Source organism: Westerdykella ornata (assembly GCF_010094085.1).
Source record: "Westerdykella ornata strain CBS 379.55 unplaced genomic scaffold EI97scaffold_3, whole genome shotgun sequence".
Classification (NCBI taxonomy): domain Eukaryota; kingdom Fungi; phylum Ascomycota; class Dothideomycetes; order Pleosporales; family Sporormiaceae; genus Westerdykella; species Westerdykella ornata.
The window spans coordinates 777,598-796,114 of record NW_022986853.1 but is presented as its reverse complement, the minus strand read 5'-3'; the positions used below and the strand labels follow the sequence as shown (position 1 = coordinate 796,114).

General features: G+C 50.1%; 6 protein-coding genes across 6 annotated transcripts; 4 read left to right on the top strand and 2 right to left on the bottom strand.

Moving 5' to 3' along the window:
- Window positions 1-402: 402 nt before the first annotated feature.
- Window positions 403-2,074, top strand: EI97DRAFT_412474 (GroES-like protein). Its single transcript, XM_033796765.1, has 3 exons — window positions 403-1,028; window positions 1,083-1,652; window positions 1,708-2,074. Exons 1-3 carry the CDS (start codon window positions 690-692, stop codon window positions 1,903-1,905), a joined length of 1,107 nt encoding a protein of 368 aa, XP_033656980.1. The 5' UTR covers window positions 403-689; the 3' UTR covers window positions 1,906-2,074.
- Window positions 2,075-2,727: 653 nt separating this feature from the next.
- EI97DRAFT_349608 (uncharacterized protein) lies at window positions 2,728-3,423 on the top strand (the record flags this gene model as incomplete). Its single annotated transcript, XM_033794824.1, has 1 exon — window positions 2,728-3,423. A coding segment is annotated over one exon (696 nt), but the record flags the coding sequence as incomplete, so codon positions are not given.
- Window positions 3,424-4,962: 1,539 nt separating this feature from the next.
- On the top strand, window positions 4,963-6,957 carry EI97DRAFT_176273 (uncharacterized protein). The gene has a single exon (XM_033793467.1). The coding sequence runs from the start codon at window positions 5,182-5,184 to the stop codon at window positions 6,787-6,789; it is 1,608 nt and encodes a 535-aa protein (XP_033656978.1). The 5' UTR covers window positions 4,963-5,181; the 3' UTR covers window positions 6,790-6,957.
- A 206-nt stretch (window positions 6,958-7,163) lies between these two features.
- Window positions 7,164-7,577, bottom strand: EI97DRAFT_347228 (uncharacterized protein; the record flags this gene model as incomplete). Its single annotated transcript, XM_033794796.1, has 1 exon — window positions 7,164-7,577. A coding segment is annotated over one exon (414 nt), but the record flags the coding sequence as incomplete, so codon positions are not given.
- A 6,768-nt stretch (window positions 7,578-14,345) lies between these two features.
- Window positions 14,346-14,843, bottom strand: EI97DRAFT_455681 (uncharacterized protein; the record flags this gene model as incomplete). Its single annotated transcript, XM_033800667.1, has 1 exon — window positions 14,346-14,843. The coding sequence occupies one exon, from the start codon at window positions 14,841-14,843 to the stop codon at window positions 14,346-14,348; it is 498 nt and encodes a 165-aa protein (XP_033656976.1).
- Window positions 14,844-16,972: 2,129 nt separating this feature from the next.
- On the top strand, window positions 16,973-18,327 carry EI97DRAFT_370691 (GroES-like protein; the record flags this gene model as incomplete). The annotated part of the gene is made up of 2 exons (XM_033795243.1): window positions 16,973-17,193; window positions 17,244-18,327. The coding sequence occupies 2 exons, from the start codon at window positions 16,973-16,975 to the stop codon at window positions 18,325-18,327; spliced, it is 1,305 nt and encodes a 434-aa protein (XP_033656975.1).
- Window positions 18,328-18,517: the final 190 nt, after the last annotated feature.

Sequence of the window (18,517 nt, the reverse complement as noted above, 5' to 3'; positions counted from 1 at the left end):
TAAATATGTGCGAAGGTAACGTTCTACCCTAGGGTACACAGTAAGTGGTATCGGGTGCCGCAGGTTATGGGAGTGTGTTGGGAGTCAATTGAGCTGAATTGATTTTGTCCCCTCCCCGTCCCGTCCATCCGCCGCTCGCAGGGCAGTTGTCATTGCGTAATCCCGCGCTTTCTCATACCCTATGGTGCTGAAGCTTCGTGATGTGTCATCGGTCATACAACCCTGTTACACGCGTGGAAGATGCTAGATGTATACTCTTTATTTCACTGGTGTAACTGTGTAGGCACAACTTCACCAATCACGATCAACAGATGTCCGTCCCACGCGCCAAGATTGTCTGATCTTGGCGCGTCGGGGCTTCTAGCATCTATCCGTTTCGGGAAAATTTCTCTAGTGTGCCATGCAACTTATCTGTTTTAGGGAAGTCCCTCTAGCGCTCCATGCAATCGAACCTGATGAATAAGATAATAGGAGTATATTTGTCAGACAGACTTTGCTCGAAGCAAAAGAATAGGTTATATAAGGCTGTCAAGATTGAACCGTAGCAGCAATCCAACACTCAACTCATCACGCCATCGCTCTTGCCAATATCCGCCACGAGTACAATTCACGTCTCTATCATCAAAGCCAACCCACGAAAGCACGCGACCTACGAGACATTTGGGTGACATCACATCTTTCCAAAGGCAATGTCCTCTACACAGACACATCTCGCAGTGGCCACGCCCGGGCCCAGGGAGCCTTTGATCCTGATTCAACGCCCCACTGTGTCGCCATCATCTGACGAAATACGTGTCCGTGTCGAGTGGGTAGTATCAACACCACTGGACCTGCACCAAGCCGATGGGGGGCTGCTAGTGAAGCATCCGCAGGTTCTGGGTGACTCCCTCGCAGGCACAGTCGTCGAGGTCGGGGACCAAGTGCAGAGTTTGAAGGTCGGAGACAAGGTGTTTGGCTTTGTGTGGAGCAGTGATCAGGAGAGAGCGCAACAGACGTACGTCACGGCGCCGCACTGGAAGTTCGGGAAGGTTGGATTTGGTTTGGTCCGTTGAGTATTGTACGCTCGGCTAACAAGTCAGCAGATTCCGGAGGGATTCTCTATGAAGGAAGTCGTGACACTTCCCAATAATTTCGTTACTGCGTGGCATACATTTACCACCGACCTTGGAGTTGAGCTTCCCTGGCCGAAGCCGGAAGGATACAGTCCTTCCGATGCAGACAAGCCAATTTTGATCTGGGGAGGATCCTCCTCCGTTGGGCAGTATGCGATCCAGATTCTCAAGTACTACGGATACAGGAACATCATTGCGACGGCGTCGCAACGGCACCATGAAGAGCTTCGGGGTCTGGGGGCCAAGGTTGTTTTCGACTACAGGAATGAAGGAGTAGTAGACCAGATCCTGGCAACAGGCAATGAGCAGCAGGAAAACAGCATCCCGCGCATCCTGGATTGTATTGGAAGTGTGGAAGGGAGTATAAGACCGATTAGCGGCATTGCTAAGAGCGGCACAACAGTTGCCATTCTACTGCCGGTCATCGTGCGCCATGCCAGCGATGCTGAAGCTCCCATCTACGGGATGGATGTAGGCGCAGCCGCCGAGTGGAAGGACGGAGTTAAGGTCAGGGGTGTGCGAACGCACTTTTATGCCGACGTAAGTTCTTCAGGCTGAGGGGAGAAGCCGTTGGATTTGTGCTGACACGATACAGAACGAATTCCATAAGTATCACCTACAGCCGGAAATCATGCCCGCCCTACTGAAAGAGGGGATCGTGAAGCCGAACGCTCAGAAACTTGTCGATGGAAAGGACATGCTGGAAAGGGCTCAGAGAGCCATTCTCGCATTAAGACGGAGAGAGGTCAGCGGTGAGAGGCTGGTCTGGAAGGTTGCGGATGCTCATGAGTAAAGACATGTACCGCAGTATCTCATGCCTTGGAGAAATGGAAAGTTATGAACTGTGTGGTGGAGGTTGGATGTTCAGAACCATGTCTTGAAAGGCGCTAATGAATGTCACACTACTGCGAATACAGACTAGTTTCTATGCTCCGAACGATGGTCTCGGTGACAATGTCTCCACCAATAATCGAAGTTTCCGTCTCTCAGTCCCTCGAATTCCACGATATTCATGTTTTCCGTAATGGTGCGGAAGAATAGCCGTTTTTAGTTGAATTTTGCCTTATAGGCACCTAGCCATGTGTTTGGCATCGCAGTCAATAAATATGAAACAACGCCGCCAGTTTCAATCCGGGTTCCTGGTATCTCGCGTGTATCTCCCTGCGGGTCGGCTCTCCCCTAGATCATTTCATCTTGGCTCTTTTGATAGCAGCATAGCTCGCACGGCGCCAAACAAGTGCAACTATTGGTCGTTAATCACTGGCTATGTGCTTCGAGCATTCGTCCACCGGTTGACTCGTGTGTTTCGAAACCCATCACTGTTCTGCTTCCTCTGGAATGATGATGCCATGGGACGGGGTTTCACTCTCCGCTGGCGCGCCCACGAGGCAATTCTAGTGCCAAATATAAAAACTCCTCGTAGAACTACAGCTTCTGATCTCTCGAGCATCCTACCTTCCACTTCTGCAGTACTTGCTTTTCCGGTCCGGGACCGCACACTCTTTACCTTTTTCTACCTCTCCTCAATCACTCTCTTTCAAGTGAAGCCAGACTTCCGTTCATTTCCCATTCAAGCAACTTTTCCAAGAACCTTCCTGGCACAATGAAGTCCTCTTTCTCTACGTCATTCGCTCTTGCTAGCTTCGTTGCGAGCGTAGCTGGACACGGTTTCGTCACCGATCCCCCAGCAAGACGAGCAGGCAAGGCCATGGCCGCAGCATGCGGTCAGCAGGTGTTCAATAACCAGGCGGCCGATACATACGGAAATGTCCAAGGAATTCTTCAAGTTGCAAGAGGACAGTCCGACTTCAATGCCGACGCTTGCAACGTCTGGTTGTGCAAGGGTTTCCAGTTCGCCGATAACGCCGCCAACGTGCAAACATTCTCTGCCGGCCAGACCGTCCCCATCACCGTGGATATCCGTGCACCCCATACAGGAACCGCCAACGTCTCCATTGTGAAGACCAGCTCCAACTCCATTATTGGTTCTCCTCTTATCAGCTTCGATTCCTACGCCTCGAACTCTGCACCCATCCCGGAAAACCAGAAGAACTTCGACATCACCATCCCGTCCGACTTGGGTTCTCAGTGCGCTAACCCGGGTGACTGTGTCATCCAGTGGTATTGGGATGCCCGCTCAATTGACCAGACCTACGAAGCCTGCATCGACTTCACCGTCAGTGGCTCTGGCGGATCTCCTGCACCCTCGGACCCTGCGCCTGCGCCTACTACAACCACTCGTCCCACCGCTGTACCGACGGCTGGCGTGCCAACTACCACCCTCATTCCTGTACCTACTTCGTCGCCCACCGGAGTCCCTGTCCCTGTTCCGTCCCAAACAGACGGTGCTGGCAATGGGGATGGTAACGCCCTGCCGGAGACGTTTACACTTGATACCTTCATTGCATGGCTCCGAAAGACTGCGAAATCCTCAAACAGCAAGTCCCGGAGGTCTCGCATCCACGCCCGAGCGTTCTAAACAACATCGAGCGGTTCGTTAGCTAAGGTGGCATGTGTGATTTGATTTTTCTTCTTCATGTGCAATTCTTCATATCTTCTTTCTGTATATGAGTTATTTCAAAGAAGCTGTTTGAGTAGAGAAATCTATACCGTGTATCATTTGATGCTTATACGCCTAGAATACACTACATGTGTGCAATATGACCACTACAAGGAACGTCTGCCGTTGTAATTACCTCTTTCTTGTGTAATGAGCATAGTGAAACCGGTTTGCCGCAAGTTGCTTATTCAAGACACCAAACTGAACGACGGTATAGGCCGAATGTACTACCTATTTCCACGCCCGACTTCACGGTGAACACTCGCCTGTGCTGCCTCTGTACCGTTGTTCTGCACCTCAGATGAAATAGCCAAAAGGCGCAGCGATTTTGCCAACCTCACAATTAACCTTGTAGAGCTTCTATCTACATATACTAAGTCCTTAAAAGAAGGTTCACTTATAACATTATTCGATAGTAGCTGATAAGGCTTTTCTTCATTGAGATGTGGAAAGCCGCAGTATGCTTCACTTAGTGCTCTCTTCTTATATTTAATTTCGTTAACGACTATATCATACTCGCTCTTGGACTCTGTTGCAAGATCTTAACCGCTCAAGAAAGTGTTCGTCAGTAAGTGATGAATTTTGAACTAGTAATTTGAACATTGTTATACAGCAAGAAGCCGTCCCGATTTTATAAGGTCAGCTAACCGCATATGATTGATGAGCGCTCTACTGCACTGGAGAATTAATATCTGCCAACTGATGGTACTCAGAAGCGGTGTCGCAGTCTCTGCTCACTGGCGCACCATTAGGCTGAGACAGGCTAAGACAGGTGGACATACGATGTAGTTTGCCAGTCCCTTTTCTTCTTTATTAACTTTATGCGCCTGGAAAATGTGTTGTTGTCTGAGAAACTACATTCTAGCAACATCCTGGTTACTTCTAATCTGTCTCACATCACCCGTGTTTGATGTTTCAAATACCTGAGCTGGTCTCGAATTTAAAGCAGGGTATTCGACGTGGACAGAAGCACCACCTGCCGTAACATTCTTACTTCTGAATGAAAATGCCTCACCGCGACGTCTAGTTACAACGATATCCAATATATATTCAAAAATCCTGAGCACCTAACTTCGTTTGTTGTAACTGCTGCATCTGTAAACAGCATTCCCCAACATACAAAATCTCCTCACCCACCAAAAGCTATGCTAGCCATCCTCTATACTATCCCGAACAGCCTAGGTGGCGGTTCAATACACCGTAACCCCCTGACAATTTCTCCGTATGTTGCTCCATCAAGCGCTTACACGTGGGCTTTCATTGTGCAGCCATTACCCGTTAAGCACAATGTTCGAAAACGCACAGAACGGTTCGCAAACAATCCAAGACTCAACATATCTTTCGCACTATAAAGGACCATCCGCTTGGCAGTAAACAATGTGGACCATTTGCATTGCGTCGACGTTGCGGCCACGAAGGAACTACACTTCCCAGTTGCTGACACATTGTCCCCTTTCGATGTTGCGGACGTAGTCCCCCGAAGAGAACTGGCCGAATTATACCTACACAATGCCCCTGAACAACACACTACGCCCCGGAAGCTCCACTGTCAAAAAGGGATGGAGCGCCGCATCGACTTCTCCCTCGCATCTTGTGTCTTGCGACGAAAGAACAACCCGACCCCAGAGAATCTGGACACACTGCAGCATCATGGGCAACCTTGTCTCCACCCCACTTCCAAACTCACGGCCCCTAGCCTGGCCGATCGAGAGTTTAGAAACATACAGGGCGAGTCTAGACGCGGATGATCTGCTCAAGGTCCTAGTCGAAGACTTCTCAGGTTGCGAGGCGGTGGAACTTGCTGCCAGCGGGCTGGCAGCGTTGAACGACGAAGAGACTGTTTCGAGGACCATGGAAGGCCCGCAATCACAGTATGATGAATGGCTCCCTTCATATGCTGACCTACTCGAGCATGGCTATATCGAGTTCCCCGCTGGCCCTCGACCCGAGTACTGCAAGACCAGTGACTGGTATATCCACCCAGTGCTTGAGAAGTCAAAGTGGGAGAGACTCGCAATAGGCCAGAAAGCGTTCGATGTAATATACGACAGGATAAGGCCAGCTCTTGCCCTAGTCACAAGGTTTCTCTCGATCGACGAGGCGAATGATTGGTGGCTCCATGTACTCAACGGCCAGATCGTCCAGGAGACGTCCGGAAACAAAAGAGTATACTTTGCCCCTGGAGAGCACACTCGAGATCTGGAAGCGGCGCTCACCGACCTCTCTGCCAAGCTCCGTTTTGTGTGGATGGCTTTGCCTGAATGTACAGGTACAATGTTCCATACCCCGTACGATGTGCTCGCGACAATGGACAGGGAAGAATGGGAGCAAAAGCGCCGTGAGCACCATGACGAGTATTCCCCTGTGATTGGGCTCTCGTCGGTTTACCTCTACCATCTACTGAGACCGCTGAGCAAGGCGAAAAATCTGCGCCTTCAGATTTGTTTGGCCGGCACCATCGGACATGAGCTTGCCCATGCGTTCTATTCTCATGTCCATGGAGCACAGTATCACGAGGTATACCATAACCCGACGGACTTCATGCCGGAGATGGGGTACTCCTGGGAACAGCATGTATTTGGTTGTATCCTTTCTCTGCGTAATATCGCTGATCCTGGAATAGGTCCTGTCCGTGCTAGCAGCGTGGAGAACCTATATGCTTCGCCCTCCATTAGCAAGCCAATGACCATGGAGTGGGTTGAAAAGTGGTTTCTTCTCGAGACTTGGCAGGTCGAGAATGTGACGCTCCCTAGGACTCAACCGGTGGAAACTTATGAAAATCCCGGAGATTACTCTGGTGCTTTCTGGGCGGAGGTGTGGAATGCGGAGCGGGGAGTCTTCGAGGAACGTCTATACCTATACGTAGGTACTCCAGACGCACGCACCGGTAAGTCAAAGCGAAAAGGAGCGAATCAGAAGGGGACTCCGACGTTGAGTATCAGGGACTGGTGGCTGGGCAACAAGAACAACCCAGCTCGCCCTGGAAAGAGAGATCGCCATATTCAGCGAGCTCTTGCAGCGGGCTATCCCAAAGAGAATATCCAGATTGGGCGGCCAGAGTGCTACCGGAACCAGTGTTATGACACCGTAGAGCACGGAAACTCAGAGTCGGCGTAGGCATCTCCTCTGGGTTGAAGCCACTCTCCACTCGGGTCGGCATTGAGGAAAAGAGTTCCCGATACAGGTGCTCTGGGTTGCTAGTTGCTTCCTCAAGCTCAACGATTCTTCCAAGGCTGTGCATGACGACAGCCGCCCCTCAGACGAAAGGATTCCACCAAACGATTGGCCACATTCGATATCTGGCCACTGTGCGGACACATGGTTACCAGAGCACGAGCTGTGTCGAGTCTTTGATAGACTTTGAATGTTAAAGTAATTCCCGAAGCGGAGTGAATAGAGGTCCCAAAGCTAGAAGAACTAGTTATAGACGAAAGCAAGATTCCTATTATTCATCATGTCACATTCGATACATCCCCCATGTACTGCTCGTTCATATCGACCTTGCCGAGCGGCCTACCGCTAGTGCCAGCATGGGCGATGCCATTCACAGAGCCTGAATGGCCCCAATGCATCGGTGAATCCAACGGAGGCCACTGATCCACCAGATTGACGATGGTCTGGATGTGCCCATAATTGCACGGCTGTGGACCGTGAGGCTTCCGGTTCGCAAGATACGTGGTGAAGACGGCCAAGGCAAGGACCGAAACCATGAGGTATACGATCTGCACAAGCGAGATGCGAATGCCGACGTTGAACCAGGTCGAGACGGCCAGGCCGTAGAGCCAGTGCACCACGGGCTTCGCCACGAGCAGGAATACTGTCTGCCACGACGACAGGGCGCGCCAGACGGCGTTTGTGTCGCGCTTGAGGCCCCGCTGCCGGCTTGTCTGGCGCCAGACGCTCTCGTCCCGCGAGCAGTTGATCTGCAGCTCGGCGCAGTGTGTCGTAAACGTGAGCAGCGTCTGCAAGGCTGTCAGGATGCCCAGCGCGCGAAGCATGGTGGCATCGGTTATCCCATTGCCGCTGTCAGTGACCTCCCAGCCGATGTTGATGGTGAACGTGTCGGCTGTCGGAAATAGCGACCAGTTGTACTTGTCGCCATCGCCAAGAGAGCCCTTGGCGATGAGGACTATTATCACGGCCCATAGAAGGGTTTCCAGCACCGTCACCCACATGACCCTCAGGATCCATCTTACCCGTGGGTGCGCGCGGTACGCTGAACCCTGACGATGCCGTGGCGCCACAGGAATCGCGGGTTGGCTCAGGTCGTGAACGCTCCGCAAGCAGCGGCCGGGCGCCCGCTGGTGACGGCCAAGCACCAGGCACGCAGCTGCAGTGTCGAGCGGATCAGAGCTCCAGGTCAGGACTGCAACAGTGGAGGAAGGGCGGAGGCAGGCGGTGGCGATGATGGCCTGGGTGAGGAGCGCGGACGAGCAGGCGATGAGCGGGAGTCCGGACACGACCGTTGACACGCGCGAATCGGAGGAGAAGCGCGGATCGTCAGCAAGGAAGATAACGTGTTTGATCACTCATCCGGCCAGATCACTAATCCGGCCAGCCCACCAAAAACACGACGCGTCTTCTCACAACACTCGTGATGCCACCCACCCAGCGCACCCAGCAAGCTCAAAAAGAGGGTAGGCTTGCTCTTGCGAAACAGGCCTTTCAAATAAGCCAAAAATTAAGCCAGCGCAGGCTAGCTAGGTTGTATAGTATCCCTCGGTCTACTCTCCAAGATCGCATCAACGGCTCCCTCCCGCAAGCTCTTGTCAATGCACAGAAACGAAAGCTACACCCTACAGAGGAACAGTCTCTAGTAGATTGGATCCTAGACCTTGAACGATGAGGATTTCAGCCCCAGATTATCGACGTACGACGAATGGTAGACAATCTACTCGCTGCACACAGCCAGGAACCTCCTCCCCCACTAGTCAGCCAGAAGTGGGTATCCCGCTTCATTAATCGCCAGGCAGAGCTCCAGACAAGGTGGAATCGCAAGTTCCACTCACAGTGTGCGAGATCTGAGGACCCAGTCATGATCCACGCATGGTTCGAGCTTGTAGAGAAGATGTGTCAGTCATACAGCATCTTAGACATGGATATCTACAACTTTGACGAGACTGGCTTTATGATAGAGATCGCTACGACGTCAAAAGTCATTACAAGCTCTGAGGCAGTCAGCCGGGCAGTGACTATACAGCCAGATGATCGAGAGTAGGTAATGACAATTGAGTGTATCAATGCGTCTGGCTGGTCTATCCCACCTGTCAGATTTGATGGTATCTGAAGATGTCATGGTGACAGAAAGATTGATTGAAGATGGGTTGACTGATTGTATTCAGAGGTGTGCTGTGTATGTGTGAGGCTGGGGCCTGACACCAGTTTTGATGTTCCTTCTCTGGGCACCAAGGCTGCGCAGGGCACTAGCCACTGCAGAATCACTAGCCACATATCCTCAGACAGTACCGGTACATAAACTTCTCCCAGTCCTCCTCTCCAGTCCCAGATGGGATGTCTATAAACTGGCTTATCATCTGACACACCTCCTCAGCTTGGAACCCATTGCAAGCTGGACCCAACAGCATCTTCTCTTCAGAGTAGCATGTCTTCCAACTTGTCTTACACTTCATCCAAGTCTATCTCCTTCAGGGCACTTGAGTTCTTCACTCTTTCCAGTCCCAATTGTTCCAAGAACCTGTTCTATTTGTTCCCAGGTAACACCTTTGTGAATCCATCAGCCAGCATCCTTTCTGATTGCAGATACTCAATCCTGATTATCCCAGATGATATCTCTTGCCTCAGCCAGTGATTGTGAATATCCACATACCTGAGCTTGGTCTGCAACCTTGAGATCTCTGCATTGAGGAGCCTGGTAGTTTGTTGATTGTCACAGTAGATGGTTATTGTCTGCCCTGGGAGTGGAACCTCCAGTTCCTTGAGGAGTCTTGTGATGAACATAGCTTCCTTTGCCACTTATGAGAGTGTAAGCAGTTCAGCTTCAGTAGTGGATGTGGTGACTGTATCTTGCTTGTTTGCCTTCCATGCAATAAGGCTATTGAACAGTTTGATTGTGTATCCTTGGGAACTCTTTCTGTCCAGCATGTTGTCTGCAAATGATGCATCACTTGCAACCTCCAAGGAATCACCTCCTCCCATTTTGAGACCAAGGTTCTTGGTGTCAAGGAGGTACAGAAGAACATGATCTGTTCCATTTTGGTGTTCCTGTCCTGGGTTCATCAGAAAGTGGGCCAGTCTGGAAGTTGCAAAGGCAATGTCTGGTCTGGTGGTGACTGCAGCAAACAGCAAGGATCCAATCTTTCTCTGATATTTGTTGATCTCAGATAGTGTTGCTAGGCCTTCCTTTGGCTTGAGTTCAACATTTGCCATTGGGGTATCATGTCTGAGGTCTGTTCTATCTACCAGATGGCTGATCTTCTCAGCATACTGGGCTTGGGAGAGAAGAAAAGTGCGCTCTTCATGGTCTCTCAGGACTTCCATACCAAGGAACCACTGAAGATCACTACCTCCTGTGATGGTGTACTTCTCTATGAGTTTCCTGATGGCTTCCTGAGCCTCCCTCTTCCTGGACTTGTGGAATGCAACAATGATATCATCCACATAGAAGAATAGAATAGTTCTATCCTTGATGAGATAACATGGTTCATGTTTCACTGTGTGGAATCCCATTTCCACCAGTATCTTTATCAATTCTCTCTGCCACAGCAGGGGAGAAATCCTGAGTCCATATAAGGCTTTGTTAAGTCTGAGGAGTATTCCTGGCTTCCTGTATCCTGGGTGCATTTGTATATAGACTTCTCTGTCTATAGATGCATGCATAAAGGCATTGGTAATATCATATTGCTTGAGTTCCAGGTCAAAGTGTGCTGTAATGGCCATCATCATCCTAAAGGATCTCTCTGCCAGAGTTGCAGCATATATGTCTTGAGATGTGATGTTCCTCTGTTGATCTCCTCTTACAACCAGGTGGGTCTTGCATTTGTCCAGTCTATGGTGCTTGTCGAACTTATAGACATATACCCACATGTAGTCCAGGATTTGGTGACCAGTATCCTTCACTCCCTTGCCTGAGACTTCCATATGCATTGCACTGAACAGTGGTGATTCCTTTGATCTTCACCCTCTCAGCTTGGTGGACAAGGTATTCTACTGCTGATGGTCCTGGGTGTCCCAATCTCTTATGCTATACCACAGCATCTGCCTTCTGTGGTGATCTCTTGATCCTGGACTTAATCCTTTGAGTGTGGAAGGTAGATTGGGATGGATCATAGGGCTGGATGACCCATTGATTGTATCTGTCCTTGAGATAGGTGATTGGGGTATTGTCCATGAGTCTGAGGAGAGTGGGATCACTCTTGTTATCCTACCATATTCCTTGCAGCCTGAGTTGCCTGAATGAGACTATAAAGGTTCCACGGATAATGGTATGTCCTCTAGGAATCTTTGTTGGTTCTCGGGGATGAACGATAGGGTTCCTTGCATGGGAGTGATACCAGGGGTAACGAGGGTGACACTAGGGGTGATGAGGGTGACACCAGGGGTGACGAGGGTGACACCAGAGGTGACGAGGATGACATCAGAGGTGACGAGGGTGATACATGGGTGACATGTATTTGAAAACCAAGTGTACTAAGAAGTACTTGACTTGGAAAAAGAAATTGAACACGATGAGCTATAGGAGCACATCGCCCTATCCATATATTCCTGTGATCACTATGATCACTCTGATCACTTCGATCACTTCGATCACTTCGATCATTTCTTATCCCGGCTCCGGAATCTAGATCCGTAACAGAGACCAGATTGCACATGATGTCTGGGCACAGGGCCACATTGGTGAGGTGAAGTTTGGTAGGCTCATTGGGTCCTGTGAGGTGAAGGATCAGTGAACCATAGCCTTGGATCCATACCTTTGAGTTGCCAGCCCAGATGCAGTCACCTGGCATTGGATCACGGATACAGTGGAGTTGTCCTCTGTCATTTGTGATATGACAAGTAGAACCTGAGTCCAAGATGAAACAGTGTCTCAATGGGTAATCAGAGAACTCTGCTCTGAATGATACCATCACAAATGCAGCATTGATTGCTGATATCTTCCGGCCTTCAAGTCATTCCTTCCATGCCTCAGGTTTGGGTGTTTGTTCCTCTTTGAGCCTGGGTGTCTTGGAAGACCTGGCATTCCTTAGTCCTCTTACCATCCTTTGTAGATCAGCATCAGATGAAAGTGCCAGTTGCACCATCTTAGCTGTCCAGGGTCTGGGATTGAAGCCTTCAGGAGCTTTCTCTGGAAATACATAAAAGCAATCCTTGAGTGAATGGGGTAGATCACAAGCAGGGCATCTGCCCCCAGCTGCCACTGGTACTCCATGTCTTCCATATTTGAGCTGCTTGGGTATAGCTTCAAGACTTTGTCTTTCTTCATCAACTCTGTGCGCTTGGTACCTCTTCGGTCTCCCAAAGGACTTTGGCTTCAGGGTCTTCCCCTTCTTCATCATGGTTTCAGGGTCTTCCCTTTCTTCACCTTGATGTGGAGTATCAGCAGCATAAACAGCATCCTGTCTGCTGCCCTGGATGGGCACACTATGCTCAGAAGGGGCAGGTGAGGTGTCACTAGTAAAGAACACCTCCCTGTGGCTTTTGTTCTTCACTTGGTATTCAGCTTCCATGTACATCTTGAACTCTTTCATCATTTGTCTCCTAGATATCCTCGGATTCTGGAGTTCTTTTCTGAACTGTGATATCCAGATATGGCTTCAAGGCTTTGCCTTTCTTCACCAACTCTATGCCCTTAGTACCTCTTCGGTCTCCTAAAGGACTTTGGCTTCAGGGTCTTCCTCTTCATCGCCATGGTTTCAGGGTCTTCCCCTTCTTCACCTGGATGTATTTGACCAAATCTTTATGACTTGCTTGTTCTCTCTTCTATTCCCCCTATTCTTCCTTGTATGCTTCCATCTCCATCTTCCAGTTTTCCAAGTCATCCTTATATGCCTTGAGGCCTGAAGTTGATAGATCTGACAGGAATCTGGGTGGAACACAGTTGATTGCTTGATCGTTCGTAGAGGTAGCTTGGATAGATTGTTGGGTGCAGCTTCTGGTGCTCATAGTGTTAGAAGAAGCAGTCTCAATAGTAGGGATTGTTGGGAGTGTAGGCTCATAGTCTGAGACTTGAGAGTTAAGTGGAGCAGTAGGCCTTTCCATAAACTCCTTAAATCCATCAGGATCAATCATGTCCCAGATTTCAGCTGCATCTGCCTTGGATTGTAGTTGGGTGAACCAGAAGGTCCAGTCCTTGCTGGTAGCCAGAGTGGCTTGAGTTTGGTTGTTGATAGTGTTGGTAGACATGTTGATAAAGGCAGTGAGACTCTTAATTGTCAGATTTGATGGTATCTGAAGATGTCATGGTGACAGAAAGATTGATTGAAGATGGGTTGACTGATTGTATTCAGAGGTATGCTATGTGTATGTGAGGCTGGGACCTGACACCGGTTTTGATATTCCTTCTCTGGGCACCAAGACTGCACAGGGCACTAGCCACTGCAGAATCACTAGCTACATATCCTCAGACAGTACCGATATATAAACTTCTCCCAGTCCTCCTCTCCAGTCCCAGATGGGATGTCCATAAACTGGCTTATCATCTGACACCACCCTTCATCATTCTGCTTGGAAAGCTCCACCAGGCTAGCTGGTATGAAGGCCTTCCATCTGAGTGGGTTATTGCTGTTAGCGACAATGGCTGGATGACTGATGAGCTTGGCCTTGAGTGGGTAAAGCACTTCTATTGATATACAGAGCCTCACGTAGTAGGCATCTACTGCCTGCTTATCCTCGATGGCCACAGCAGCCATGCAACACCTGAGTTTGACCAGTTCTGCAAAGAGAATAAAATTATTATACTCTGTATACCATCACATACATCGTATCTCCTACAGTCACTTGACATTAGCTGCTTCTCACCTCTCAAGTACGCATATGGCCATCAGGTCTCTGAGCTTGCATGACAAGGCATCTTCCATATTAACAAGCAGGACTTCCTACAGATATATCCAGATATCAGAACGATAGTCTTCTCAGAGCAGAATATCCAAGCTGGCTTCCAGGTGACAGGGCTAGTCCCAGCCTATCCAGAACACGTCTTGTCGTCACTAACAGTGATTAGGATGCCGTCTCCACCAGGGATAGCGGCCAACGCTGAGGTCGCATAGAGGGCAGAGATACCACATACTATTGCTCAGCTAGAACAGCAGGCTTGACTTATCCAGGACCACCTTCATCGGCCTTCTCAGAGTCCTACTACTCAGGCTATCCGCCAGCTTATCAAAGGTTGTCAACTTGCAATGAATTTAGTAATGATCCTTGCAGAGGAGAATAGGAAGCTTCGATAGGCTAGTCAATGCCGGCAGCATAAGGAGCAGCAGCACCGACAGTATATAGCCCGTGGAGGAGCTCTACGGGCAGAGGAAGGTCAATTGCTTGCTGCAGAGGCAGAAAGGGTGCTCTAGCAGGTAGAGCAGGTAGGGCAGCCAAGTAGGCCTCGAGCACCACCAACCTACAGCAAATGCCATGAACAAGGTCATAGAAGAACTCAATGTACTGCTAGATAGCGCGCATCTAATAGATCTATTTACTATATATTTTATCATAGTGGCGTAGAGCTATTGTACAAGAAAACACGAGCGTTTTGGTGGGGTGGCCGGATGAGTGATCTGGCCGGATGAGTGATCAAACACGTTAAGCGGGGCGGATGAGTAAGAGACGACGAGGGCGAGCAGCATGAGGAGGTTGACCGGCCACCAGTTGGGGGGCAACGTCGAAAGCTTGGCGGCGGGCAGAAGGCGCAGGTTGGTGTTGAACTCGAGGCGGCCTTCGCGGGCAAGCGCCCAACGCAGTGTCGTGCCGTGAATGTACCCAAGCACCTCGTTGATCAACGAGATGGCCGACACCAGCGCCAGCAGCATGACCTCCCGCCCGCTGTTAGACACTCCAATCGTTACCACACCACGCCGGTACGTGAAGATGCCGAGCACCAACCCGGACCCGCACACGATCCAGCAGGCTGCCAGGCCGACAAGGCAGATGAGGCGCGTCGTGGGGCCCCGGGAGAAGGGGTACGGCTGAGAGTCGTAGTTCGTGGAAGCCGGGTACCGTGTCATCGAGGCCAAGGTTGAGGTGTGATTGATAGAGTACACAACTGTTTGCGACCTTCCTCATTACTATATACTTCGTACGGCAGCCGCATCACTACTTTTGTCCGTTTCCAACCCGACTGTAGCGTGATTCTGCCCCTCTCTCCCTTTATGACCAGCTTCAGCCGCACCGTGCGACTCGGCCCATCTTCAGAGGTCTTTTTGAAGCCACACGCTAGCTGGATTGGCGCATCCGTTCAAACTTCAGAACACGCCTGATGCCCTCTACTGGTAATACAGCCAATCGATTGCGACTGAGACGTCGTGTGGGCCATCTACTCGAGCAAGGCTGAGAGGGCCTTTTGCTTTCAGCTGGAGCCAAGGGGCCTATGTAGTGTTTTCACTTTAAGGTACGTACTAGTTACAAGTAGATAATAATCTTAAGGTAAGCTGTAAAACTAGCAATAACGCAATAACCTACTAGTTAAGCGACCAATCACGCCCATCTCTACCACTAGACTTGCGAATAGACTGCAGTAATATAATTGTGCCATTCTCCAGTTACTCAAGTCCTGTCTCCGCGGGACATCCCAACGTGTAGTGCTTGATGAGTCATTCAATCGCCGATTATAACTCTTCAGCAATGCCTTCATTAAGAAAATTTTCGCATTTGAAGTACCTTTCACTGTCTTTGCTCCTAGGTATATCCAAGCTTGCTGGAGGGGTTCGTCAAAGACTCACCCATGATGCTCAAGTAAGTCGCACTCGGCATCGATCCCGTTGGCCACGTTTCCACGATGCGGGACATAATGCCACTGAACAATATTGTAAGAGAAGAGCATCCTCCGATTGAGCACAATACTGCTAGGTTTACATAGTATGACAGCAATATGCAGCTGGAGGGCCGAAAGCGACAGAGTCAAAAAGGGGAAAGGGGAACGCTAACCCATTTAGGAAAAGGCTTGGTCGTAAGATTCATCGACCTCCCCTAGCTCCGTGCGATGTTGAAGTTCCCTGAAAGCTTCGGAGCTGCAAGCTGAACAGCCCTCTCGTGGTTGTCGATTTTCATTTGTTCTCATTAGCAGACAATCCCCTAGAAAGGGCCGGACCCCCTCAAGCATTGTTTAGGCCTTCTGGTTCCTACACAAAGCCGAATTCCGATCCGAATGGCGACGTGTGTACTCCGTACTGTGTGAAGAAAAGATCTCCCGGAGGGACGTAGTTGCCCACCTCCCTGTCAGCACACATTAGGTTCTTTTCTACCCGGGACTCATGTTGGTGAAGGATGTTTCAATATGCGTACCGAAAACGTCTGCGATGAAAATCTATCGGATCGGCTTCCATCGAACTCATGCGAATGGTCGTCCGGGTGGCGCCATAGAGAAAGCGATTGGTACACACTCCCTGTCTATATGAGCCACTCGTCAACCTCGTCCGCGCCTTTGGGGTTGGGATGATTGAAAGAGGAGGGAATACCAAGTGATCGATGCACGTGGAGAACAGGTCGTATCACGTGACCGAACCCATCTCTTTCCATCAAGCATTGAAAGCTCGATCTCTTTGCAGGAGTTATGGTTCCATTGAACGGAGTCTTGATGTTCTGATATTTCCTTCCTAGTTCGTGGTCTGAAAGCATTTCCTACTTGTCCGGTATCGCATCGAGCATTGTACTTGGTGTTGTTAACAGTTGACTAGTGTGGATGATGTGCTTGGAGAGCCTTTGAACGCAATCGCCTATCTCAACCTCACAAGTACTGATTGCTGCCAGCCCCAGGGCTTCGCGGGTTTATTCGACAGTGGTTGAGCGTCCGGATTGGCCTTAGCAATACTTCAAGGCTCTTCTTCACTATAGCGCAATCCGCCCTTTGCCACTTTCGAGTGCGTGGGCTTGTTAGATGCTGTCAAGGAGGCCAAAAATGTACAAAGCATCCCGTAGGCGGCCGATTGACGCACTCTCCGATCGACGTGCGTCGGAAATATCCCCTGGATATACCGAGCATGGTTCGCTTCAGTTGATTTCATACCATTCATTCACTCGTTGTGTCCTTCCCTCAATGCATCATCGTCTCTTTCAACCTTGAGTCATTGTGTCTACCTTTGCCGTCGTTATGGTTCCTTGGTCATTTGGAAAGCGGAGAAAGAGCTCCTTGGGCACAATGCAGAAGACTTTGGAAACGAACGCCAACAATGCTGCACAGTTTCATAAGAGGCATGAAAATATCAGCATTCCGCAGCAGCAATCGGTCCTGCTATTGCGTGCGATACGGCAACCATACGAGCTGAACCCGAACTACAGGGTGCCCGAGTTGCAACATGAGCATGAACTCCTCGTCAAAGTCAGCGCTGTAGGACTGAATCCCATAGACTGGAAAGCTCCGTATGTATCTACAACACAACAAATCAACAACCATACTGACCTCTCATCAGCGACTTCAACTTCGGCATCCCTGTTCTTCCATATATCTCCGGTCGGGAGCTATCTGGCACCGTTATCCAAGCCCCCTCATCGTCTTCCTTCCGCATCCAAAAAGGTGACGTTGTCATCGTCCCATCAACCGACTATCGGGACTTGCGAAAGGCTGCGTTCCAGCAGTACAGTGTAGCTGCTTCATTCAACACGATCCGGTTGCCGAAGCACATCTCAGTGGAGTCAGGAAGCATACTAGGCGTTGCCTTCGTCTCATCTGCCCTTGCCTTGGGAATCTGTATGGGAGTTAGCTTTGAAGGTATTGAGGACGGACCTGATCTGCTGTCCCTCGTCAGATCGATTGAACCGGATCGGCTGCCGGCGGATATAAGAGCTGAGTGTTTGGAAGGCATTCAAGAGGACGAACGAGCGCAAAGGGGAGACTTTCTTGTGATTTGGGGCGGTAGCTCGACATGCGCGCATACGATGAAACAAATTGCACGTCTAGCAGGGCTTAAGATCATATCTGTCGTCGACAGTGGCAAGCATGGCCTAAGATTGTCCAACCATCCCTCTATCCGACCAGACTTGATAGTGGATAGCCATGATCCAGAAAGAGCAGTCTCAGTCATTCAAGCAGCGACCGGCAATTCAGCGCGCTTGGGCTTCGATACTCAAGGAAAGGAAAGCGCTGCATACCTTCTTCGCGCGCTCCAATCTCCCGATAAGCCGGATGCTCTACCTGCTGATTCCTCGAAATACTCATCATCTCCTAAATCGGATCTTCCAACGCCGCCTAGCACTCCGTCTGATGCTCTCTCCATCAAAGCAACTCGCTCGCATCTTGTCGGCTTAACTGATCTTCCGACAACAAATATTCCGGCCGGATCAGCACTGCACAATGTGCCGATCAAGCTCTTCCATGAGATTCCGGAGATCGGCGAGGCACTGAGCGCATGGTGTGAGCGACTGTTGCTCAAGGGGTTGTTGTTGCCGCCGGACGTCGTTGGGATTGTCAATGGGCTCGAGGGTATTAATGCGGGATTGGATCGATTGAGGAGGAGGGAGATTAGTGGAGGGAGGTTGGTTGCTGTGTTGAACTGAGCGAGAATTGGATGGAGAAGGCGAGAGTGAGGATGAGGAGGGGGAGGGTGTATGGAAAATGTCGGAGAAGCTTGAGGGATGATCACGGGGGCAGGGATTATAGGTACAACGCTATGGAGAGAAGCCATAGTGGCCTTGGGATATTCGATCCCGCACTTGTGCAAATAGGGCCATAGTGGATGTCTAATGG

What these genes read in the sequence shown, in the direction of transcription:
- EI97DRAFT_412474 (XM_033796765.1), top strand. Translation starts at nt 690, where the DNA reads ATGTCCTCTACACAGACACATCTCGCAGTGGCCACGCCCGGGCCCAGG. An exon ending in CGCACTGGAAGTTCGGGAAG is followed by an intron (nt 1,029 to 1,082) that starts GTTGGATTTGGT and finishes ACAAGTCAGCAG; the next exon opens with ATTCCGGAGGGATTCTCTAT. An exon ending in GAACGCACTTTTATGCCGAC is followed by an intron (nt 1,653 to 1,707) that starts GTAAGTTCTTCA and finishes GACACGATACAG; the next exon opens with AACGAATTCCATAAGTATCA.
- EI97DRAFT_176273 (XM_033793467.1), top strand. Translation starts at nt 5,182, where the DNA reads ATGCCCCTGAACAACACACTACGCCCCGGAAGCTCCACTGTCAAAAAG.